The sequence below is a fragment of the Equus caballus genome, chromosome 24, assembly GCF_041296265.1.
Source record: "Equus caballus isolate H_3958 breed thoroughbred chromosome 24, TB-T2T, whole genome shotgun sequence".
Lineage (NCBI taxonomy): Eukaryota > Metazoa > Chordata > Mammalia > Perissodactyla > Equidae > Equus > Equus caballus.
Genome location: NC_091707.1, coordinates 38731935 through 38754088, shown reverse-complemented (window position 1 = coordinate 38754088; position 22154 = coordinate 38731935). Strand labels below are relative to the sequence as shown.

General features: G+C 39.4%; 1 protein-coding gene across 2 annotated transcripts in view; it reads right to left on the bottom strand.

Moving 5' to 3' along the window:
- The window catches only part of TSHR (thyroid stimulating hormone receptor), a 152533-nt gene that overhangs the window by 5621 nt on the left and 124758 nt on the right, over positions 1-22154 (bottom strand). For both annotated transcript variants that reach the window (XM_070249370.1, XM_070249371.1), the window contains one exon: positions 150-338. In XM_070249370.1, the coding sequence (XP_070105471.1) occupies positions 150-338 (189 nt within the window). The remainder of the gene's footprint in view (positions 1-149; positions 339-22154) is intronic.

The window sequence follows — 22154 nt, the reverse complement described above, 5'->3', positions numbered from 1 at the left end:
GTGTCCCATGGATTTCATGTTTCCTAATGGATGCTTCCAAATTCTTCTCCCTCTGGTTTTCAAACCACAAGGCTTCTTCCCCAAACCCAGAAGTTAATCCAGCTTCCACCAAGGCCTTTTGTCACATATTCTAGACACCTGCCACTTACCCTCTGATTTTCTTCTGATTCTTAAAAGCACAGCAGTGGCTCGGGTAAGAAAGGTCAGCCCGTGTGAGGTGAAGGAAACTCAAGGAAAGTGGAAGTTTCTTTAGAGTCCAAGTGTTTCTTGCTATCAATTCCTTCAGGTGCTCCAGGCCTTTGGATGGCAAGGCAGTAAGAGTGGTATAAGAGACATCCCTGGGAGGCAGAAAGCAGAGTAATACAGAGAGATGGTGAGCAGCCAGAGCCTTCCAGTTCTTGGCCGGAAAGTCGAAAGGTCTGAGATTAATGGGGAGGTGACATGCACCTTTCTGCTACTGAATATGCACTCTGAGTTTTTTTTATATACAGCCACTGGTCTAAGGGGGAACATTAGGCTTCTAAGCTCATTTTTATTTCTTGGAACTCTAGTATCCATCAATACAAATAATAGTTTGGCAGACATTTTATTTTACCCATTGGAGTACATGCAAACTCTTGGAATCAGAGACGGATGTCAATTTTACTTTGGAAAACTACACTGTATAACTATTAAAGGGTCTCAAGAGGAAAGAGAAATAAATTTGACAGGCTCAAAGGGGCCTAAACTGTTCTCAGTCTCTGTGGGGGTTAGGGTTTTGGCATTGAAAAACTGCTCATTGATATGGATCAACACCAGTATCGTGAAAATCTCCTAATGATGCAGAACTTAAAAGTCATAACCAGTTACCCGGTGAATTGATGACTCAGAACCCCCTCACCACAGTTTCTTTAGAAGGCTGTAAATGTATTCCTGGAAAGAAAAGTCCAGTATTTACATTAACTATCTGAAATGAGATTCAAGTCACTTCTGAAAACAATGGGGGAGATGGTGAGGCTGGAGACAAGGTAGATATAAGTGTTAGTTACTAAAGTAGAATTAATTCACGGCCTTTTAGTGTGACATGTCCTGTTCTTTTCTCAGCCCCAGATAGTTCAGGTTGCATATCTTGCTCCATCATTTTTACTTGCATTGAATAGAGGCTTGAATAAGTCCATGAATATTTAACCTGACATCTCTCCTATTTTACATTTTATTTTTTACATTTTTACAATCACATTTTTAATATTTAATATAATTAGTAGTGACTGCTTAGCAAGTGAATTCCAGCATTTACAACTCCTTCCTCCACATCATTGTAACTGAACTCAGCTGGAATTTATATTCTCAAAGTTCAAGGCCGCTAGACCTTGCTACTCATTTTTATAAACAGAAAACTGGCGTCTTAACCCCGTTCACTGCAGAGCTGTGATTCTTGGGGAATGGTGCCACATTTGCTATTTGTTTTGTATTTAATTTTACAAGTCCATAATTCAGCATTTCCCAGACTAGCCTGATGGTAAGAGTTACGCTTGATGCTTGTGGCTATATGATCCCCAGGTGCTTTTTAACAGTAAGCAAGTACATTTGGGAAACTGGCATAAATGAACAACTTTGCAGTTAGTGAGAGAGCTGAGGGATTTTAGAACCAGTCTTAAGCACAATTGTGAAGGAAATGAAGCTGGACTTTGTTCTCGTGCCTCATCTGTCCTTTTGAAGTGCCTATTTTCTGTTAGCCATCTTGCTGTCTTCAAGGTCTGGCCATCTTTCTGCCTACAGTTTTCTGGAAGCAACTTATTTGTCTCTTTAGCCAGTGACGCTTTCATGTCAGTGAAACAAGAGAGCATCTCTTGGCTCATTTTCTCTGCTTTTCTGTCTGTTGGATACACTGATTGTGTTCATCTGAAAGAGTTTATCCTTCCAAGTAACATGTTTGCATTTTAATAGATATTTCCTGAGAAAATACTTTAGTAACCATTCTAGTTACTAAGCGACAAAACACTCCCAAACTAAGTGGCATCAAACAACAATCTTTTTATTATAAGCACAGCTTTTGTGGGTCAGGAATTTGAACAGGGAGTGGCATGGATGGTTTGTCTCTGCTCTATGACGTCTGGGGCTCAGCTGGGAAGACTTGAAGCCTGGGGTGACTTTATCTACAGTCTCCTTTACTTGCATGTCTGGTGCCAACACTAAGATGGCTCAAGGCTGAGCTCAACTGGGACTTTCATGTGGCCTCTCCTTGTGGCTTGGGATTCTTATATCATGATGGCCAGATTCTGAGAGGGAACATCCTAGGAGGAAGTATCTAGAGCATTCCAAGAGAACAGGTACATTCAAGGGCAGGAGACATAGAGCCCACCTCTTGAAGGAAGGAGAATTTGGTGGCTTATTTTAAAACTGCTATAGTGATCTCAGGCAGATATTTGGTGAAAATTGGCAGCTCACCACTCTGCAAATCAGTGTTTCTGGTCCAGGCATCACCTGGACCTGCATCAGAATCATCTGCAATATAGCCTTCTGAGCAACACCCCAGACCAAGTGAATTATAATCTCTGATGGCAGGGACCAGGAATCTCTATTATTTAACATGTTCTCTAGCTAATTCAGAATCTCATCTCAATTCTCAGAGCATTTTTATGAAGCAGGTGGATACTAAAGTTAAGATAAATAAACAAGGCCTGTTGTGTCCAAAAAGACTCAACAAACTAAGGGTGGAGCTGTAAACGTAATTTAGGTCTAGATTTCTTAGGTTCAAGGTCCTAGGAGCTTTTCTCTACCCCTTATCTGCAGGTCTCTGGAGTCTTTGAACATGGATTCAGGTGCAGCAACCCTCCAGGGACTCATTAGGAATTTTGGAGGGAGGAAGTGATTCCATGATTTGTCTGCATGTCTGCAACAAGCGTATCCCAGGTGGCCTCTAGTTGGGTCCAGTGGGGCTGATTGAGAGGATGCTTCGGCAGGCATCGAGAAGGCAGGTGTTGGAAAATGTGTATAAATCTTACAACGGAAACATCTGTAACATAAGGGGTACTTGGCATATAGTAGGTGTTCAGTGGATATTAAATGCCTTCTTGCCTCAATTTGGAGTTTATCTGAGTTCAAGTCAGAAGCAAGGAACCCGGCAAACACAGCTCCAGCCCAGATCTTGACTTGTATATCCAACTGCTCATTTGACATCTCCACCTGACGCCTCATAGGCATCTCTGACTTAACAGGTCCATCCCAAACTCAGCTTTTGATTCCCCACCCCAACCTGCTCCTCCTCCATTTAGTCTAGCAAAAGACCTGTGGATTTGAACTTCAAAAGAATCTTGAAACCATACATTTGCATCTCCAATGTAAGCTCTCTAGTTCAAGCTAACATCCTCTCTTGCTGCAATAGCTTTCTTGTCCACCCTTACTCCCTTTCATCCATTCTCCACACAGCAGCCAGAATAGTCGTAACACATGGATTGAGTAATGTCACTCTCCTGCTCAAAACCTTGCAGTGACTTCCCAATGTACCATGAATCACATCTATTTTTCCTACCGTGCTCTTCACAGTCCTACAGATCTGGCTCTTACCTACTTCTTCAACCTCATCTCTGGGGCCTAAAGCTACTTAAAGTCCAAATTAGAATCTATCTGGAGCCATTTCATTCCCTGCTGGCAATGGCCACTCGACATCCATTAAACCTGCTGCTCCTAAAGTGCTCCTGAGGTGCTGCCTTCTCCTGATGCAGGCTGCTCCACTCATGCTGCCTCGACACTTAGAGAGTCAAACAAGGGGAACAGCTGCTTTTTTCCTTTTTTTTTTTTTTTTTTTAATTTAACCTCCCTTGCAGAGATCTGCAGGGTTTTTTTTTTCCTACTGAAGAAGATTCACCCTGAGCTAACATCTCTTGCCAATCTTCCTCTTTTTGTATGTGAGCCGATGCCACAGGATGGCCACTGACAGACAAATGGTGTAGGTCCATGCCCCAGAAGTGAACCCGGGCTGCTGAAAGGGAGTGTGCTGAACTTAACCATTAGGCCACCGGGGCTGGCCTGGGATCTGCAGTTTTAATCAGACAGTCTGGATGTTATCAGAAAGGAAGGTAGGAGCTCCTTCGTACTTCCCAATGGATGTAGCACAGCCTCTCCACTCAAAATATCCCAAATGGAATGATTCTTTCCTCCAAGCCTTCTGGTATTTCTTTATTTCCTATCTTCCGTCCACCATCTTCCAGGGCTCGTGTCCCCTTGGAGTCTCTCTTGCCCTTGCCCTACATTTATGACATGAACATCTACAGTAAAATGCAATTGGGCTAAACCCCCTGATCAGATGTCAGCTTGGCTGTTCATACGTCTACAGTCTCATGGGTCTCATTGCTACCACCTTAGTTCAGGTCTCAGTTACATTTCACCTGACTTTGCAAAAACTTCCTGATTCGTCTCCCAGAAATCTACTAATTCCACCTTGAGCCTTAGGACAGAATATTCTTGCTAAAACATGGATCTCATCATATTGCTTTCCAGCTTGAAACCCATGGTTCCTCCAATGTCTACGGGATGAAGTCCAAGCTTCTTAGAAGAGTATCCCCACCCTCTCCCCAGTGGGCCTGTCTTCCTCATCCTGTGTCGTCTTCTTTTTGATTTTCTCCCTCATTTAACTGGAGCACATTTTCAAGTAATTTCTTAGAAAGGCTATATGAGGTAGATATTTTCTGAGTCGTTGCATATCTGAAAATCACTTTTTTTCTACCCTTTACATTCAATCGATACTTTACCTGGCTATAAAATTTTAGGTTGAAAATCACTTTTCTTCAGAATTCTAAAGGCTTGCTGTATTGCATTCCAGCACCTAATGTTGCTTTTGGTAAGAATGATGCAATTTAGGTTCTTGTTCTTTGGTCATTGACTTGTTTTTACTCTCTGGCAGCTTTTATAGCCTTCTCTTTCTTCTTTTTTTTTTCCTAAAGATTGGCACCTGAGCTAACAACTGTTGCCAATCCTCTTTTTTTTTCTGCCTTTTTCTCCCCAAATCCCTCCAGCACATAGTTGTGAATTTTCAGTTGTGGGTCCTTCTGGTTGTGGTACATGGGATGCTGCCTCAACGTGGCCTGACGAGCGGTGCCATGTCCACGCCCAGGATCCGAACCCGTGAAACCCCGGGCCGTGGGAAGCGGTGCGCGCCAACTTAACCACTCGGTCATGGGGCTGGCACCTCTTCTTTTTTTCTTCCAGCTTTATTGAGATATAATTGACATATAACATATGTAAATTTAATGTGTACAATGTGATGATTTGATACACAGATATATTGTGTGATGATTATATGGCCCTCGCTTTGTCTCTGATGTGAGATTTTACAAAAATGTGCTTTGATGTGGATCTTTTCCATTTATTCTCCTGGCCACTGGGGTGGAGGAGCCCTTTCAATCTGGAGACCTGCACTACTTGGTTCCAGGACAATTTTTGGTATTGTTTCCAGGATAAGATACTCATCTCATTTTCTTTGTTTATTCTCTGGAATTCCTAGTAAGTGCAAAAGGAATCTTCTGGATCTGTTAGACATTTTTTCCTGTAATTTTCTCCTATTATTTTTATTGAATCTTCTGGAAGAATTCTTTGACTGTATCTTCCATCTCTTCTACTGAATTTTTAAAAAATTAGTTTTTAATTTAGAAAAATTTTTGTTTCCAGCTTTGCTGAGGTATAATTGATGAATAAAAATTATATATATTTACAGTATATAATATGATTTTTGATATGTATATACATTGTAAAATGATTACCACAATCTAGCTAATTAACCTATCCATCACTTCACATAGTGATCACTTTTTTGGGTGTGGTAAGAACATTTAAGACCTTCTCTCTTAGCAAATTTCAAGTATACAATATAGTATTATTAACTATAGTCATCATGCCACACGTTAGACCCTCAGAACTTATTCATTTTGCATAACCGAAATTTTGAACCCTTTGACCAACATTCCCTATTTCCCCCATCCTCCAGCCCCTGGCCACCACGATTCTCTCTGTTATTGTGAGTTCAACTTTTTTAGATTCCACATATAAGTGAGATCATGCAGTATTTGCCTTTCTGTGCCTGACTTTGAATTTTTAAGTTTTAGCTTGATGAGAGCTGGAATGCTGCCTGTTTTGTTCATTGCTGTATTTTTGGCACCTAGACTAGTGCTTAGAAGACAGAAGGCTCTGAATACATATTTGTCAAACACATAAATACATTTTAAAGGCCACTTTTTTGTTTTCTCTTCCCTTTCTATAGCATATTTGAGGAAGCACACAGGGTGCTTAGGAGCAAGGCTTTTAAATTCAGACTATTTGGATTTGAATCCCAGCCTCCATACTTACTATCAGTCATTTAACCTTTTTGTGCCTCAGTTTCCTCATCGGTTGTTTTTGGAACAGTAGCTGACAGTACATTTTCAATACACATTAGCTATTATTATCATTTTTGCCATTATTGTTATCATTATGGGGATGAAATGTCTTTTCAGATTTATCTCAGGTCACTAATTGTCGCTTTGTTAAAAGTTCTCTTCTGTTCTCTGCAATGTCTTGGGTTCCTCCAGGCTCATTCTGCCCCATTTGTTTATTTTGGTTTGATCTTTCATGCTACACCCATTCTTTGGCTGGTGATTCTTGGTTGCACATTCACGCTGAAGAGCAAGGCACTGAAAATCTGACTGGGAGCTTGTCCACTAGTAGACTTTGCTTTAGGGCAACTGTGTAGGGAGCTGGCCATTATGTTTATGTTGTTGGACTCTAAAATGGTAGAATGTGGAGGTCTTTTTCATTTAAAAGTTTTTCAACTTCTTCAGAGAGGAGACTTCAAATCTCTGGGTTAGAGGGGCGGTGCTTGGCTGCTGGCATTTTGCCTGAATGGGGCAGAGGGTTGACATTTCCAGATATAGCCCTTCTATTAATCCTTCTGCTTTTAGATGCATGTCTCACTCTTGCCACATGTCACACACATCACCTCTAAATCCATGCCCCTCGGAGGTTCTAAAGGGCAAGGTGCTGCCTCTGTATGTTCCCTGTGAGGACTCTGAGTTTAGCTTGCCATTTCCTAGGCCTTCTTTCTTTCAGAATTCTGTAGCTCTCCAGACCATTCATGTGCCCTCACCTGCCTTCTTTGTCCTTGTGGATTTATGTATATTAAAAATTCTTTTCCCACCTTTTTTTAGGGGGATCTCAAGAGGGAGAGGAAATAAAAGCTTAGGTTCAATGCCTCATCTTTATCATTTAGTCATTAATTCATTTAGTGTGTAAACTATGCAAGAGCTTAGAACAAATACCTGTTGAGTGCTGAGCCACACTAGACAGTCTCCCAACTCTGGAGATGATGGAGAAAGATCTTCAGTCTGAAGAAATTCCCAAACTCAACAAGGCAGGGAACATTTAAAGTTATTTGAAGCTGTATCTTTTCTCATTCACCTAAACTTTAATTTGTCCACTTTGAATGCAGAATTTCCTAATAATGTACTTTCTTTTCTAAAATGAAGCCTGCAAAATATAGTAAAATTTTAAAATTCTGTTTCACAGTGAGAAGAATATGGACAGTAGCTATCAGCAGTTAAGGGACCCAAATTCATTTGTAAGTGCAGCCATATGGATGGAAATCTACAAGCTGGAGGGCCTCCCTCTCTTTTAGTAACTCTGGCATTTTCCACAAAGAGCTCATCAAGCGATGGGCACTGTGCTTCATGAGAATTTGTCTCTAGCAAGTATTTACTCACAAAACAGAATGCAGCTGAGCTGAGCCTGGCAGACAGTTTGAAGTCTAATTGCCTAGGTCATGGGAACCGTCTCAAGTTAAGTGTCTAATGAAAGTAACAGGACCTGAATGTAGAAAGAGTGAATCCTGCCGGGTTATATACAGGGTAAGAATATCACCAAATTTTAACGATGCCAGGAAAAAAAATAAGAGCCAACTGATATTTGATGTCATAGGAAGAACGAATTGCTCCTCAGAAGCAATTATGTACTCTAACATCCAAAACATTGGAACAAGTTCCATTTTTGTGAGATATTTTGTCATTGATTATTTTTTAAGATTAAATTTTGATGAATTCACTTGCAAATAAAATAAGCACTAATTGGCTTGCCAAGGTTTCAGCAGAAATTGCAAGTCTCTTTTATGTTTGCTTGTAATGAATGTGGGTTTTTCTAAAGGTCAATATGTAGAAGCTGATCCATTAAAAACGTGTAGTCGTGTCTGTAAATTGGCAGATAAAATGCATCTAAAGCAGACAGAAGATTTATTTACTGCTTAAAAGGCAGTTTAATTAACTTGTTAGTACTGAATTAAAAATAAGGGCTTAAAAGTTCAACAGGTTCAAGAAATGAGCTTGTCTAATTGTTTAAAAGAATTTAAAAACATGATATGCATTTATTCATCAAGTATTTATTGATTGCTTTCCATGTGTGAGGTACAGTTCTAGATGCTAGGGCTATAGCAGTAAACTAAACAAACAGAAATTCCTGCTCTTCTCATGCCTACGTTCTAGTGGGGAGAGAGGGACAATTAAAAAACGTAAGTAAAACACACAGTATGTTAGATGATGGCAAAAAGTATCATGGAGAAAAGGAATACAGAGAAGAGGAAAGGAAGAGCCCAGAAGTGTGGTCACAATTTGAGATGGGGGAGGGTGTCAGGGAAGGCCTCAGTAAGGAGATAGGTGAGCAAAGGTCTGAAAGAAATGAGGGAGACAGCCATGTCAATATCTGGGGAAGAGCATTCCAGGCAGAGAGACCAGTCAGTGCAAAGGCCCTGAGGTGAGAATGTACCTGATATGTTAGAACAAGCAAGGAGGCCAGTGTGACTGGACAGTGTGGGGGTGGGAGGGGTTAGGAAATGTGAGAGAAGAAGTTAGAGAGGTAATGGGGAGCCAGATCACGTGTACCTTGCAAGCCATCAAAATGACTTTGTCTTTTTATCAGAGTGAGATCAAAAGCCTTCAGGGGAATGGTATAATCCCACTTATTTTAAAAGGATCAGTCTGGCCACTGCTTTGAAAGTAAACCAAAGGGAGCAAAGAGTGGAAAGAAGGAGACCAACAACAGAGAGGATGGTGCCTTGGACCAGAATGGTAGCAGTGGAGATGCTGAGAATGGTTGGAGTTTGTACAGATTTAAAAGGCAGAGCCAATGGGATTTTCCGATGGATTGGATATGGGGTATGAGAGAAAGAGAGAAATCAAGAATGACTCTATGATTTCTGGTCTGCAACTAGAAGAAGGGAGTTGCCATTTCCCGAGATGGGGAAGCCTGCAGGTGAAGCAGATTTGGAGGGAATAAACAGGGGTTCAGTTTTGGACAGGTCAGGTTTGAGATGCCTGTTAGACATCCAAGCGGCAGTGTCAAGTAGGCTGTGTGTTATATGTCTAGAATTTGGGAGAGTTGTCTGGATTGGAGATTTCTATTTGAGTATCATAGGCACTATGCAAAGCCATATGAGTAGATGAGATCACCAAGGAAGTGAATGAAGATAGAGAAGGCCAAAGGTGGAACCCTCGGGCACTCCAACATTAAGAAATCAGGAAGAACAGAAAGAACTAGAAAAGGAGACTGGGAAGGAGCAATCAGAGGTGTGGAGAAAAAACAAGAGAGTGGTATATTAGAAGCCAAAAGAAGAAGGTATTCCAAAAAGCAGCAAGTCATCAACTGAGTTAAATGCTTCTGAGATAAGAACAAAGAATTGGCCATTTGATTTAGCAACTGTGGAAGTCACCGGTGACCTCAAAAAAAGCAGTTTCAGTGGCGTGGTGGGAGGTGAAAACTTGATTGGAGTGAGCTTAACAGAGAATGGGAGAGAAGAATTAGAACTGTAGCCAACTCTTCTGTGATGTCTTGCTGCAAAAGGGCACAAATAAATAGACCAGAAGTAGATATGGAGTTGAAGGGAAATTTTTAAATTATAAATATTTCGATATATAGCCCTAAAAGACAAAGAATCTTTTTAAAATTAAAAAACCCTAAAAATAATATTAACTCTTTAAAGGCATCAAATATTCAATTAGTGTTCCAAGAGAGGCAAAGTAGTTGTCTCATTGGAGTCAGGATCCAAATAGACGTAGATATTGCATGTGTCTGATATGTCTCTTAGCGGTCTTTTAATCTATAAGCTCAAGAAATATTATTTTAAGATGAGAGAAACTCTAGCATGTTTAAATGCTGTTAGGGATAAGCCAGTAAAGAGGAAAACATAGATTCTATTATAGGACAGAAGGGAGAGGATTGCAAAAGTGATGCTCTTGAATTGCTGAGAGGGCATGGGATCCAGGACCTGGGTGAAGGGGCCAGCCTCAAAAAGTGACTTGGGATATGGGAGAGGAGACAGAGGACGTGGACATAAATGCAGGAAGATGGGTAGATGCAGTGATGGTGATGAGGATTTTAGGCTGGTTACTTTTACAAACTGCAGATGAGAAGGAGGCTCTGAGGAGTGGAATTTGCTTGCCCTTTGATGAGAGACATTTGCATTTGTGAAGGAAGTCTCCATCTGTTGGGGGGTGTCTCCCTCTCTGCACCAGGAGGAAGGCGGGATGGCCTTATCTCTGGAAACTCTTAATGGGGAAGGCAAGGACTTAAGTTGTTTACTGTCTGGCAACCTCATGTAACTGACCCCCCACCCCCAACATCCTCCTTTGTCTTTAGCTGAAGATAATATTTAAGTGGTGGCTTTTGCGATTTACTTAATCCAATTTGATTCTTATCTAAAAGTTATAGGACCACCCAATAACCAGACCCTACTGGCAGTGATACCATTTTAACAACTCTTTTTAGATATTCTTTCCTTTGTCTTGTAAAGAGATAACTCACATACCCATGCCTTAAATTTAGCCCTACTCTCAACGCATGTTTGCAGCAGCAGCTCCTCCTGCCCGTGGGTCCAGTCCCCATGCAGCAGCTCTGACTGCCCATGAGTCCTGTCCCTATGTCAGCAGCAGCAGCAGTGGAAGCAGCAGCTCTGATTGCCCATGGGTCCTGTCCCCATGCTATTCCACACTATTCTCTAAATAAAAGAGCACTACTGCTAGACTTTGAGAGTCCAAGAAATCTTTCTTTTGACTCTTCGGCTCGCCAACCCCGCATCAATGGGAGAGTGAATTCTCTTCTGATTGATTTTATTCTCAGTGAAATGGAAGTCAGCTGGGCATGAGAATGAAAGAGGAGAAATGACATGTTTATCCAGGACAGTGGGAAAGCGGGAAAATGGGGTGTTATTGCTGTACAGCACTTAGGGCCCACTTGGGGTGAATGATTAAAATGAAATCACTTGCCAGGTTACCTGCAAAAGTCCAGGCCCATAATAGGGGGATAGTTGGATTTAATGAAGGTAGGGTTTTTCCAGGCAAGAATGATAAGTGAGAGGGGCAAGGTAGTTGGCTCTGTGTACAAGTCAGTATTTATAATGATAGATGATGGAATTTAAACTGCATAAAGAAGAGAGGACACAAGAGAGATGCAAGATAGTGAAACGTTAGTAATGGATTGTAGATCCTAAAGGGACCAAAGGAATTAATGTATCAGAAGGAAAGAGATGGAAAGACAGCACGATGTTTGAGACAGCTTATGGAGGGTTTGTAGTCGTTGGTAATGACAAGTCTAGGGTATGACCATGGAAGTGAAGTCTGGAGGTAGAGTGGAGGGCAAGTTTACTGGAGGAGTGGAGGTCAGAGGGAAGGTATGGGAAAGATGAACCTTTGGATGTTGAAATCACCAAAAATTATGAGAGGAATAGTGTTAGGGAAGTCAGTAACAGTGAATCAGTAGCTGAAATCTTCAAGAAATGAGACAAAATGACTTTGGAGTTCATGGATAACAACAAAAAGATATTTGGCCGGTAATGTCCGACAGCATGAGAGTCAAAGTTGGGGAGGAGTTTTAAGGAGGAGGGAAGGATAATGATCCAAATGCAACAGGAACAGGAAGGGGGACATCCATCTCGGCTCTATTTTATATAAACTCTTTATGCTCCCAGGATGTGAGTCAATAGTTAGCATGTTTTAAAATTCAGTACTCTACTTTAAGATCCCTCAAAGCTGTCATTGCCCACAAGTAAGTGTCTTTAATCTTCTCACAGGAGGATTGAATTGCAACGTGAATTTGCAAGTTGTTCATATGTACCACTTTGCTACTGTGTTTGCTCATTTTCAGAGAACCCATAAGGAAAGAGGTGTTCTTACGGTAACTTTAATGCCAAGACAAACAACTGAGGAACAGAAAAGTAAAACTCTTCTTGCCCCACCTATTGCTTTGGCTTGAAATTATTCATCATTCATCAAATATTTAATGAGTTTCTGCTACATGCGAGGCATTGTATAAGTATACTCCCACTTGGGTTACAATAGTGGGAAAAAGTAGACAAAACCCCTACTCCCATTGCATTTATATACTAATGGAGGGGGACAGAGAGTAACTAAGTAAGTAAATGTCTAGAATGTCAAATGGTGATAAGCATCATGAAGAAAAATACAGCAGAGAAAGTAAAATAAATAAATAAAATAATAAAGCAGCAGGCAAATTTAAATAGGTGTTCAGGGAAGACCTCAATGAGAAGCTTACATTTAAGGAAAACCTTGAAGGAGGTGAAGGAGCAAGGCCCAGGGATATCTGGGGGATGAGCCTTCTAGGTAGAGAAACAGTGAACAACCCCTAAGGAGGGAACACACCTGCGGGGACCTGTTCAGTGTGGCTAGGGTGGAGTGGTGAGAAGGAAGGAAGTAGGAGATGGGATCAGAGCTATTGGGTTGTGAGTGGGGGGCAAACACCATAGGTCTTTGAAGGCTATTTCTGAGCACTTTGGCTTTCTTCTGAGTAAGATGATAAAGAACTCAACGGTTTTAAGTAGAAATTTAAGAAAATGATCAAGCAAAGTCAGAGAATTACAATAGGTGCAAGAATAATCATACGTGAAAGGGGTTGACCCAGTGTGCAAGGAAGAAATGGTGTTTCTGAGTTAGTGCTGGTTTTGCATCTTAACACCACCACTTAGAGCCGGGTGACCTTAGAAACTTACCTGCTACCTCTGCACCTCAGTTTTCTCATTTGTTAAATAGGGACAATAACACCCACTGTTGAATAGTTAAAAAGACTCAAGGTGATACTTATCTGTAAAGAACCTAGCACATAGCTGATGCTCAAAAATGGCTGCTATTATTAATAGGATGCTCGTCTCAAGATTCAGATGATAATAATTACCAATCTTTTCTCGAAGTCTTTGCGTACCAACAAAATTGCTTTATAACTCAGATATCACCGCTATCCTCTTTTTCTCCCTCTCGAGTTTGAATAATTAAATTTCTTTTAAGCCTATAGCTTCCATGACTATGAAATCTCACAGAGTATACTGTCTCAACATAGTGGATCCTGTAATGAAAAGCTACTTGTATACTGTAACTCAGTAAGGTCAGAGCTTCTATGCACAGTGATGAGAGGAAATGAGAGTGATTTATTGCCAATAGTCAGATACTGAAACACAAAGATATGCTTCTCCTCTATGTTGAGTCCTCTCCCTTCTCCTCCTCCACTCCCAACACACATACAATATGACCACCGCCATAGTGGCAAAAGGATTGGCCTCAATGCTAACTGTGAGAAATGAAAAGTCCACTTTCTCTTCAAGAGTTTATTTCTTTTAGACTCAGAAGCAGAACATAATTAACCAAATGGATTTCAGAGACTTGGTAGAGATAGTGTGTCAGAATGAAAACCTTTAACTGTTCATTCCTTCTACCTGTTCCAAGAGTAAAAATCTCGGAACAGTCAAAGAACTTAGTATGCACCCATATTGACTTGGGAAGAATTGAGTGCCTAATTGTGCATACCGTAAGCTGCTTCTTTTGTTTATATTTATGGGTTATTTATTGAAAACTTTAATCCCAGGTTGACTTACCCCTCCTATCAGTTAGCCTGTTGCCAGCATGTTTTAGTTGATTGCAAAATCATGAGTAAAACTTGCTACAGAACAGAGTCTGCAAGATTTTTGCCTCGTCTATTTGGCCCTACGCAACCTCATTTCTTTCCTTTCATCCCACAAATAACTGAGACTTGAGATGGATGAAATCACCAAAAATTATGAGAAGAGTGCCGTTGGAGAGGTCAGAATCCTGTAGGGTTTATAGGATGAAATAAAATAATTTACGTAAAAATGTTTAGCACAGAGTCTAACTCGCTAGAAGGTAGATTTACTTATACTTAAAGTTGCAAGGAAAAAATTGTGCTTCTACTTGCTTTTTGTTCTGAAGATTCATCACTGTTGAGGGCTCCTTGCTAAAGAGCAATGATTGGTTAATAAAACTGTTGAGAATTTATATGGTTTAGAAAATTTTGCAAGCATTGTTTTCCTAGGATTCAGACTCAGCAAATACTCTTTTATGTTCTATCATTTTTGATCAAGGTACAAAGCCCTTACTTAAACAATAAACTCCAGCAAAAGCAGGTCACAAGAAGCAGTTAATGGATTTGTGAATTGTTCTTTCTTAGAGCTGAAAAGTCATTCTAGTTTACTTTTTGGCTTGGCACAGATGTGAAAACATTTGTTCACACTGAATCTCCTGATGTAAAAACGCATGATCATTTGAGGCCATTGCTCTAAGACAGTGGCTGTCAGTGCTTTGGAGAACTTCTTCTTTATTTCAAGTAAAAAACTTTTAAGGACAACAGTAGTTGCACTTTTAGTCAATTGAAGAAATACAAAGGTTTGTATGACTTTGAGGATCTTTGCAAAAATGCCATCATCTTTCTCCTACCAAGATTTAGCCTCCTAGTTGGAGAATGCTCTGCAAATTTTTCAATAGTTATGAAAAGTAACTCTATCATTATAGATTGCCATGGCTTAAAGTGTCAATCCTTTTTTCTCATATCAGTAGCTATGGTAGTAAGAGGTGCTACTGATAAATAAAGTAGGAGTTTTTGGGGAACTAAGTATCCTGAGTTGTTGATACAACTCCTCTAGTCCGAAGATTCCTAGGGCTGAATTAGACCATCCTCTTGTTCTCAGCAAGAAGCCAGCATGCACACAATTCTGGAAAGATAATTGTTCTCTCTTTCTCTCAATTCTTCTGTCCCTTCCTTGCAGCTCCCCACGAAATGGTTGCAGGCCCTCTCCTTTGCTGTCCCTCTGGAGCTGAGGATGTGTGACTTAGGAGGGATGACCTGCTCCAGTTGCTTCCCCACCAACTCGGCTCCCTTGGCCTGGATGTGACTTGGTGTCCAAGCTGGACACTACAGGAGGTCTGTTTGTCTTTACAACTCATTTCACAGTCCATGAGCAGAACAGCCTAGCAGACAAACCTCCTCTGGTTTTCTACCCTTAGGAGGTTCCCTTCCTCTCTAAGAGAGCTGCTCTGAAGGCTCTGCTCAGCAAGCACAGAAAGGAAGAAAAGAACTCCAGGCTGATTAGGACTTTGGGGTCTATCTCCCTTCCCTCTGAGGGACGTCCAGTGCCTGCCAAATAGCCAGGAGGTAGAGATGAGCACTCCCAGTGCAGTGGCTGGGACAGAGGTATCCAGAACTAATACAGCCAGGGCTGAGCATGGGCAGAGGCAAAGGAAAGAAGGCATGGGGGTGAGCTGAAGAGGGCCACAAACTGTAATGGGTTGTGCAACTATTACTAATATTTTCACGGTCACCCTTACCTGGAAAGTCAGGTCATGTTCCTCACAATACGATTTCAACACAACACACTTTTCAGATGCTGTCCTTTTGCCCCGAGTATATTGTTGTTGTTGTTTTGTTCTTTGAATACATCCTATGTTTTCCTGTAGACTTGCCTTTGTTCTTTCTCTCATAACTCTGTCTCTGTCTGTTGCAATTCTACCCCTCATCTGAAGCCCATGTCAAATACCACCTCCTTTAATGAGACCTTTGCTGGTCACCCTAAGAAAGGGTATCTTGATTCTCTAAAGCACTCTTATGGTTATTTTTACATTAAACTTATAATACAGTTACTTATTCACATTTCTCCTGAATTTGATTATAATCTCTTTAAAAGTAGAGGCTATGTCTTATCCTTATATTTTTCATGGTGTTCAGTAGGTGCTCAGTAAAATCCCTGTAGAATAAATGAATAAAAGAATACCTTGCACAAATTTGTTTCAGAGTAGCCATTTCTTCTCAGAAAGGGAAGAGAAAAAGGACAGAGAAGAGAAACTGGGGATGGTGAAGGGCTGGTAGTTAGGACTGAAATTGATTTCATTTAGGCCAAAATTTTTCTCAGGACCACGACTCAATAATAAAAAAACAAACAACCCAATTTAAAAAATGAGTAAGCTATTTGAACTGACACTTGACAAAAGAAAATATACAAATGGCTAGTAAGTGCGTGAAAACATACTCAACATCATTAATCATCAGGGAAACACAACGTAAAACCACGAGTTACCACTTTACACCCACTATAAAGGCTAGAGTCAAGAAGATTGACAATACAATGGGTTGGCCAGTATGAGACTCTCATACCTCACTGGTGTGAATAAAAAATGGGACAACCGTTTTGGAAAACAGTTTGGCGGTATTTCCTATAAAGCTAAATATACATCTATTCCGCAAGCTGACAATTTTACTCCTAGATTTTTACACTTAAAAATAAAAATATGTAGTTGTCTATGGGAGAGTGCAGCATGAGAGAACTTTCTGGGTGATGAAAATGTTCTAAGCCTTGGCTGAGGTAGGGTAACATAGTTTTGCTAGATTCATCAAACTGCTTGAAAACTGAGCATGTTATTGTATGTAAATTATACCTCAATAAAAAATAATTTTGCCCAGGATCAACCTAGAAAATCATGCATTTGTGATTCAACACACCTGTGGAGTTTAGGCGTGCCAAAAAGAACGCTGTCACAATTTTTTTGCCATCTGATAGTATGATTTTATGAAGATGACTGAGAGTCAAAAAGAAAAACAGAAAGGCTTCTATTTCTGTAAACCAAAATGGCAGTGCCATGACCCTTGGATTTTCAAATGGTTAATTTGATCAGCTAATAGCAACAAAAGTTTATTTTTGAAGTTTGTTTTTGTAGATACATGTAACGCAAACTCAAGGATGTTATCACAGAGATTTCCTCTTCTTAGGTGATACTTATAATAGTAAGTGGGACTCTTATAATACAATCATTTTCAACAGTAAGTTAAATGCTCATTAGAGTGAGTTACATAATTTAGACCTTACAGAACTCTGGTTATTATGGAAGGCATTGCATTTCAGTGTGTTCTTTCCTTCGGGATTACAGACACTGAGAGGTTCTCTTTCAAAATAACGTTAAAAGAAAACAAGATAATCAAAAATGGAAAGTATAAAAATGGAAAATGAGATTGCATATCTTGATTAAAAATGAATAAGTAAAAACTCTTATTAAACTCCCAGACTAAATTAAAAAGGCTTTTAAAGAAAATAGCAGAGATCAGAGAATAGATCGCACTTTAGATGTTTCGCCTGTTCTGAATTAGATTCTTTTCCGAGAAATGACCTTGACAAAAGATGGTAAACTAAGTGGGCAAGTTTGACAGTTTTCGTCGACTGTTAGAGATGACTCTATTCTTTCACAAATACCTTTATGAGGCAGAAATATATATACCACCCAATTCTCTTCTCTTTAGATAGAGTTTAAGATTTTCCAAGATTCACTTTTATACCAAAACACAACCAAACCATGGCTATTTGATATTCAGTTACAACTTATCAAATATTTATTGAGTACTTGCTGTCTTCTCTTTTGAAGTGGGAGATTTACAAAAAGTCTAAGACATAGTCCATTTCCTCCAGGATCTTAAAATCTAATTATGGGTAGAAGGTATGTGGGAAATAAAGTAATGAAGATTTTGACAAAAGCTCAAGACACGCATTAGAGTGATGACAAGGGCATGCACGATTAGTTAATATGCATTTTAAGACAACTGTGCTTGGAATTTGACGAATGAAACTGGACTTTTCTTTGTTCGTTTCTTACTTTCCTCCTACTGGCCTCAAATGCTGCTATCTCCATTGTCTTCTCTTCCTATGCTTTGTGGCTTTTTAAAAAAAATTTGATTTTTTTAAAATTAAAAAATATTTTTAAAAATTTTTTTAAAAAGCTTTTTTTTAAAAAGGAAATTTTTCAAAAAGCAAATTTAAGCAGTTTTTAAAAAGCAAATTACACTGGAAGCTTGATAATACAAACAGCAGACTCGTGTGCAGCCTCTCCTTGCAGTCTCTTTCTGATGCCCGAGAAGCAACCACTTTCAACGTTTTTTTTATTGAGTTCATAATAGTTTACATCAATGTGAGATTTCAGTTGTACATTATTTCTTATCTGTCACCACGTAAGTGCTCCCCTTCACCCCCTGTACCCACCCCTCACCCCTCTTCCCCTGGTAACCACTGAACTGTTTTCTTTGTCCCAGTACTTGTTTATATTCCACATGTGAGTGAAATCGTCTGGTGTTTGTCTTTCTCACTCTGCCTTATTTCGCTTAGCATAATTCCCTCTAGGTCCTTCCATGTTATTGCAAATGGGATGAATTTGTCTTTTTTTCTGGCTGAGTAGTATTCCATTATATATGTATACCACATCTTCTTTATGCAATCATCAGTCGATGGGCACTTGGATTGTTTCCATGTCTTGGCTAGTGTGAATAGTGCTGCAATGAACATAGGGGTGCGTATGTTACTTTGGATTGTTGATTTCAAATTGTTTGGGTAGATACCCAGTAGTGGGATAGCTGGGTCATATGGTAGTTCAATTTTTAGTTTTCTGAGGAATCTCCATACTGTTTTCCATAATGGCTGCACCAGTTTGCATTCCTACCAGCAGTGTGTGAGGGTTCCCTTCTCTCCACACCCTCTCCAACATTTGTTATTTTTAGTCTTAGTGATTACAACCATTTTAACAGGCGTAAGGTGGTATCTTAGTGTAGTTTTGATTTGCGTTTCCCTGATGGTTAGTGATGTTGAACATCTTTTCATGTGTTTATTGACCATCTGTATATCTTCTTTGGAAAAATGTCTGTTCATCTCCTTTGCCTACTTTTCGATTGGGTTGTTTGCTTTTTTATAGTTCATTTGCAACCACTTTCAACTTTTGATATCCTTTCCATAACTGTAAATATTTCTTGATTTATTGGTTTTCAATTGACACCCTCAGGACTGACTCCCTATCATAGAAGATAAGGATTTAGTTGTCTTCATTACCCCAAACATACATCCTCCTGACACCTCCTCGACTCTCCTGAAATAGTTTTAGGACATATTTAGTTAAACCCATATTTAGTACTTTGGTTATCACAATTCTTCACATTGTGATTTCCTTTCTTACGGAACTTTTTTTGCTTCTTCATGAAATGTCTGTCTCTCTTTTTTTATTTACGTATCTTGGTTTGAATGGACCTCTTGCTAAGTCTTGCCACATGCTTTACAGTTCTGTAGAACACCTCTCAAGCCAGTTTTTCATACAGTCAATCATGTCAGATAATCTATCAGTCCCTTTTTATTTCTAGAACTTTCTCTTGAAGCCCTCCTTCAGCTCTGATGTAGATGTCTTTGTCTCGAGATTCCCAGGACTTCCCTTTTTCGTCATCCTGGGAATTCCATTTGCTTCTTTCCAGTGTAGATCTTTGTTTCTGAATTCCTCATTTTTCTCTTTCTTGGTCTATCTCCAAGAAAAGGTGAATGGGAAATCACGTTTTTGAGATTTTGCATGACTGGGAATGTCTTTATTTTACCTTCATCCTAGATAGATTGGAAATCACTTTCCCTCAAAACTAGAAGGATGTACCTTATCATCTTCTGTCTCTCAGTGTTACTGCTAAGACGACTGATGGCATTCACAGGACTCCAGCCTTCATGAGTAACATGATTTTTCTCTTTAGAAGGTTCTAGAATATTCTCTTTATCACAGTTTCCATATCTTATGATGTACTTCCATGAGCTTCTTTTCATTTATGTGAGTTCTTTGTGGGAATTTTTATTCTAAAAACTCATTTCCTTCATTTATAGGCAATCTTCTCCCACAATTTTCTTTTTTGTTTTATTTGCTCCTCCTAAAACTTTGTTACTTGGATGTTGGACCACCTAGTTTGAACTTCTAATTTTCTTATCTTTTCTCTCCTCTATTCCATCTTTTTTTGTGTGTTTTCTTTTCTGGGAAATGTTTTCCACTATATTTTTGAAAATTTCCTAATTTTTTTTGTTTAAGCTATCATATTTTTAATTTCCAAGAGTTCTTTCTTTTCTCTGCAGCTTGATTGAGATATAATTGATATATAACATTGTGTAAGTTTAAGGTGTACAATGTGATGATTTGCTATATGTATATATTGTGAAATGATTAACACAATAAGGTTAGTTAACACATCCATCACCTCACATAGTTACTGCTGCTTCTTTTTTTTTGGTGGTGAGAACATTTAAGATCTACTCTCCTAGCAACTTTCAGGTATACAGTACAATATTATCAACTATAGTCACCATGCTGTACATTAGATCCACAGAACTTATTCATCTTATAACTGGAATTTTTGTACTCTTTGACTAACATTTCTCCATTTCCCCGAACCCCCAGACCCTGGAAACCACCAATCTACTCCGTTTCTATGAGTTTGGCTTTTTAGGTTCCTCATATAAGTGAGACCATACAGCATTTGTCTTTTGTTGCCTAACTTATTTCACTTAGCATACTGTCCTTAAGATTCAGCCATGTTGTCGCAAATGGCAGGATTTCTCATGGCTGAATAATATTTTCTTTATCTTTTTTCTTTATCCATGTTTTTCTTTGTCCATACATTCATCAAATGAACACTCAGGTTGTTTCCATGCCTTAGTTATTGTGAATAATGCTGCAATGAACATGGGAGTGTGGATACGTCTTCAAGATAAATGGTTTCTTTCCTTTGGATAAATACCCAGAAGTGGAATTGCTGGATCATAGGGTAGTTTTAATTTTAATTTTTTAAGGAACTTCCATATCATTTTCTATAATGGCTGTGCTAATTTACATTCCAACCAACAGTACACAAGGTTTCCCTTTTCTCCACATCCTTGTCAACACTTGTTTTCTCTTGTCTTTTTGATGCTAGCCATTTTAACAGGTGTGTGGTTTTGATTTGCATTTTCCTGATGATTAGTGATGTTGAGCACCTTTTCAAGTACCTGTGTGCCATTTGTCTTCTTTAGTAAAATGTCTATTCAGGTCCTTTGCTCATTTTTTAATTTGATTATTTGGGGAGTATTTTGCTGTTGAGTTGTATGAGTTCCTTGTATATTTTGGATATTAACCCTTTATCAGATATATGATTTGCAAATATTTTCTCCCCTTCTATAAGTTGCCTTTTCATTTTCTTGATGGTTTCCTTTGCTGTGCAGAAGCTTTGTAGTTTGATGTAGTCCCACTTGTTTATCTTTGCTTTTGTTGCTTGTGGTTTTGGTGTCCTACCCAAAAAATCATTGCCAAGATGAATGTCAAGGAGCTTTTTCCCTATGTTTTATTCTAGGAGTCAAGAGCTCTTTCTTGTTTTCTTAATATTCTTATATAAGGAATTATTTTATGGATGTAAAACATTATCTCTCTGAGGATATTTGTTATAACGTTTTACTAAAGTTTTCTTCTGTTTCTTGTGTTGTCTCTATTCCTTTAAAGTTCTCCTCTCTGTTTTTCATGTCTACAGCTTCCCCCAAAGGTCTGGGGATCCTTGGGTCTGGGAATCTCTATCGTAACTTTCACATCCATACATATCACTGCCTGCTTGGATGTGTACAGGTCCCTCAAACTGTTCTTCCCCCTCATACAAACTCCTCCTACAGTCTTCTCTGTTTCAGGAAATGATGATCTCATTTGTCTAGCTGCTCAGGACCAAACCCTGGCTGTTGTCCTTGATTCTTCTCTTTTCCTCATTCCCTATACACATTTATCAGCACATTATGTTGGCTTTACCTTAAAAATACAGTCAGAATATGACTATTTCTTATCATCTCCACTGCTATTACCTTGGTACAAGCTGCTATCATCTCCTGCCTACATTATTTTGATATATTTCTAAGTAATCTTCCTGCTTGGTCCCCTACAGTCTATTCTCAACACAACAGCCAGTGTGACCCTGTTAAAACATAAGTCACATCATGGCACTTCTATATTCAAAAAGCTCCAGTGGCTCCCCTCTATCTAAGAGCAAATCAAAGATTTCACAATGACCTCTAAGGCCATCCA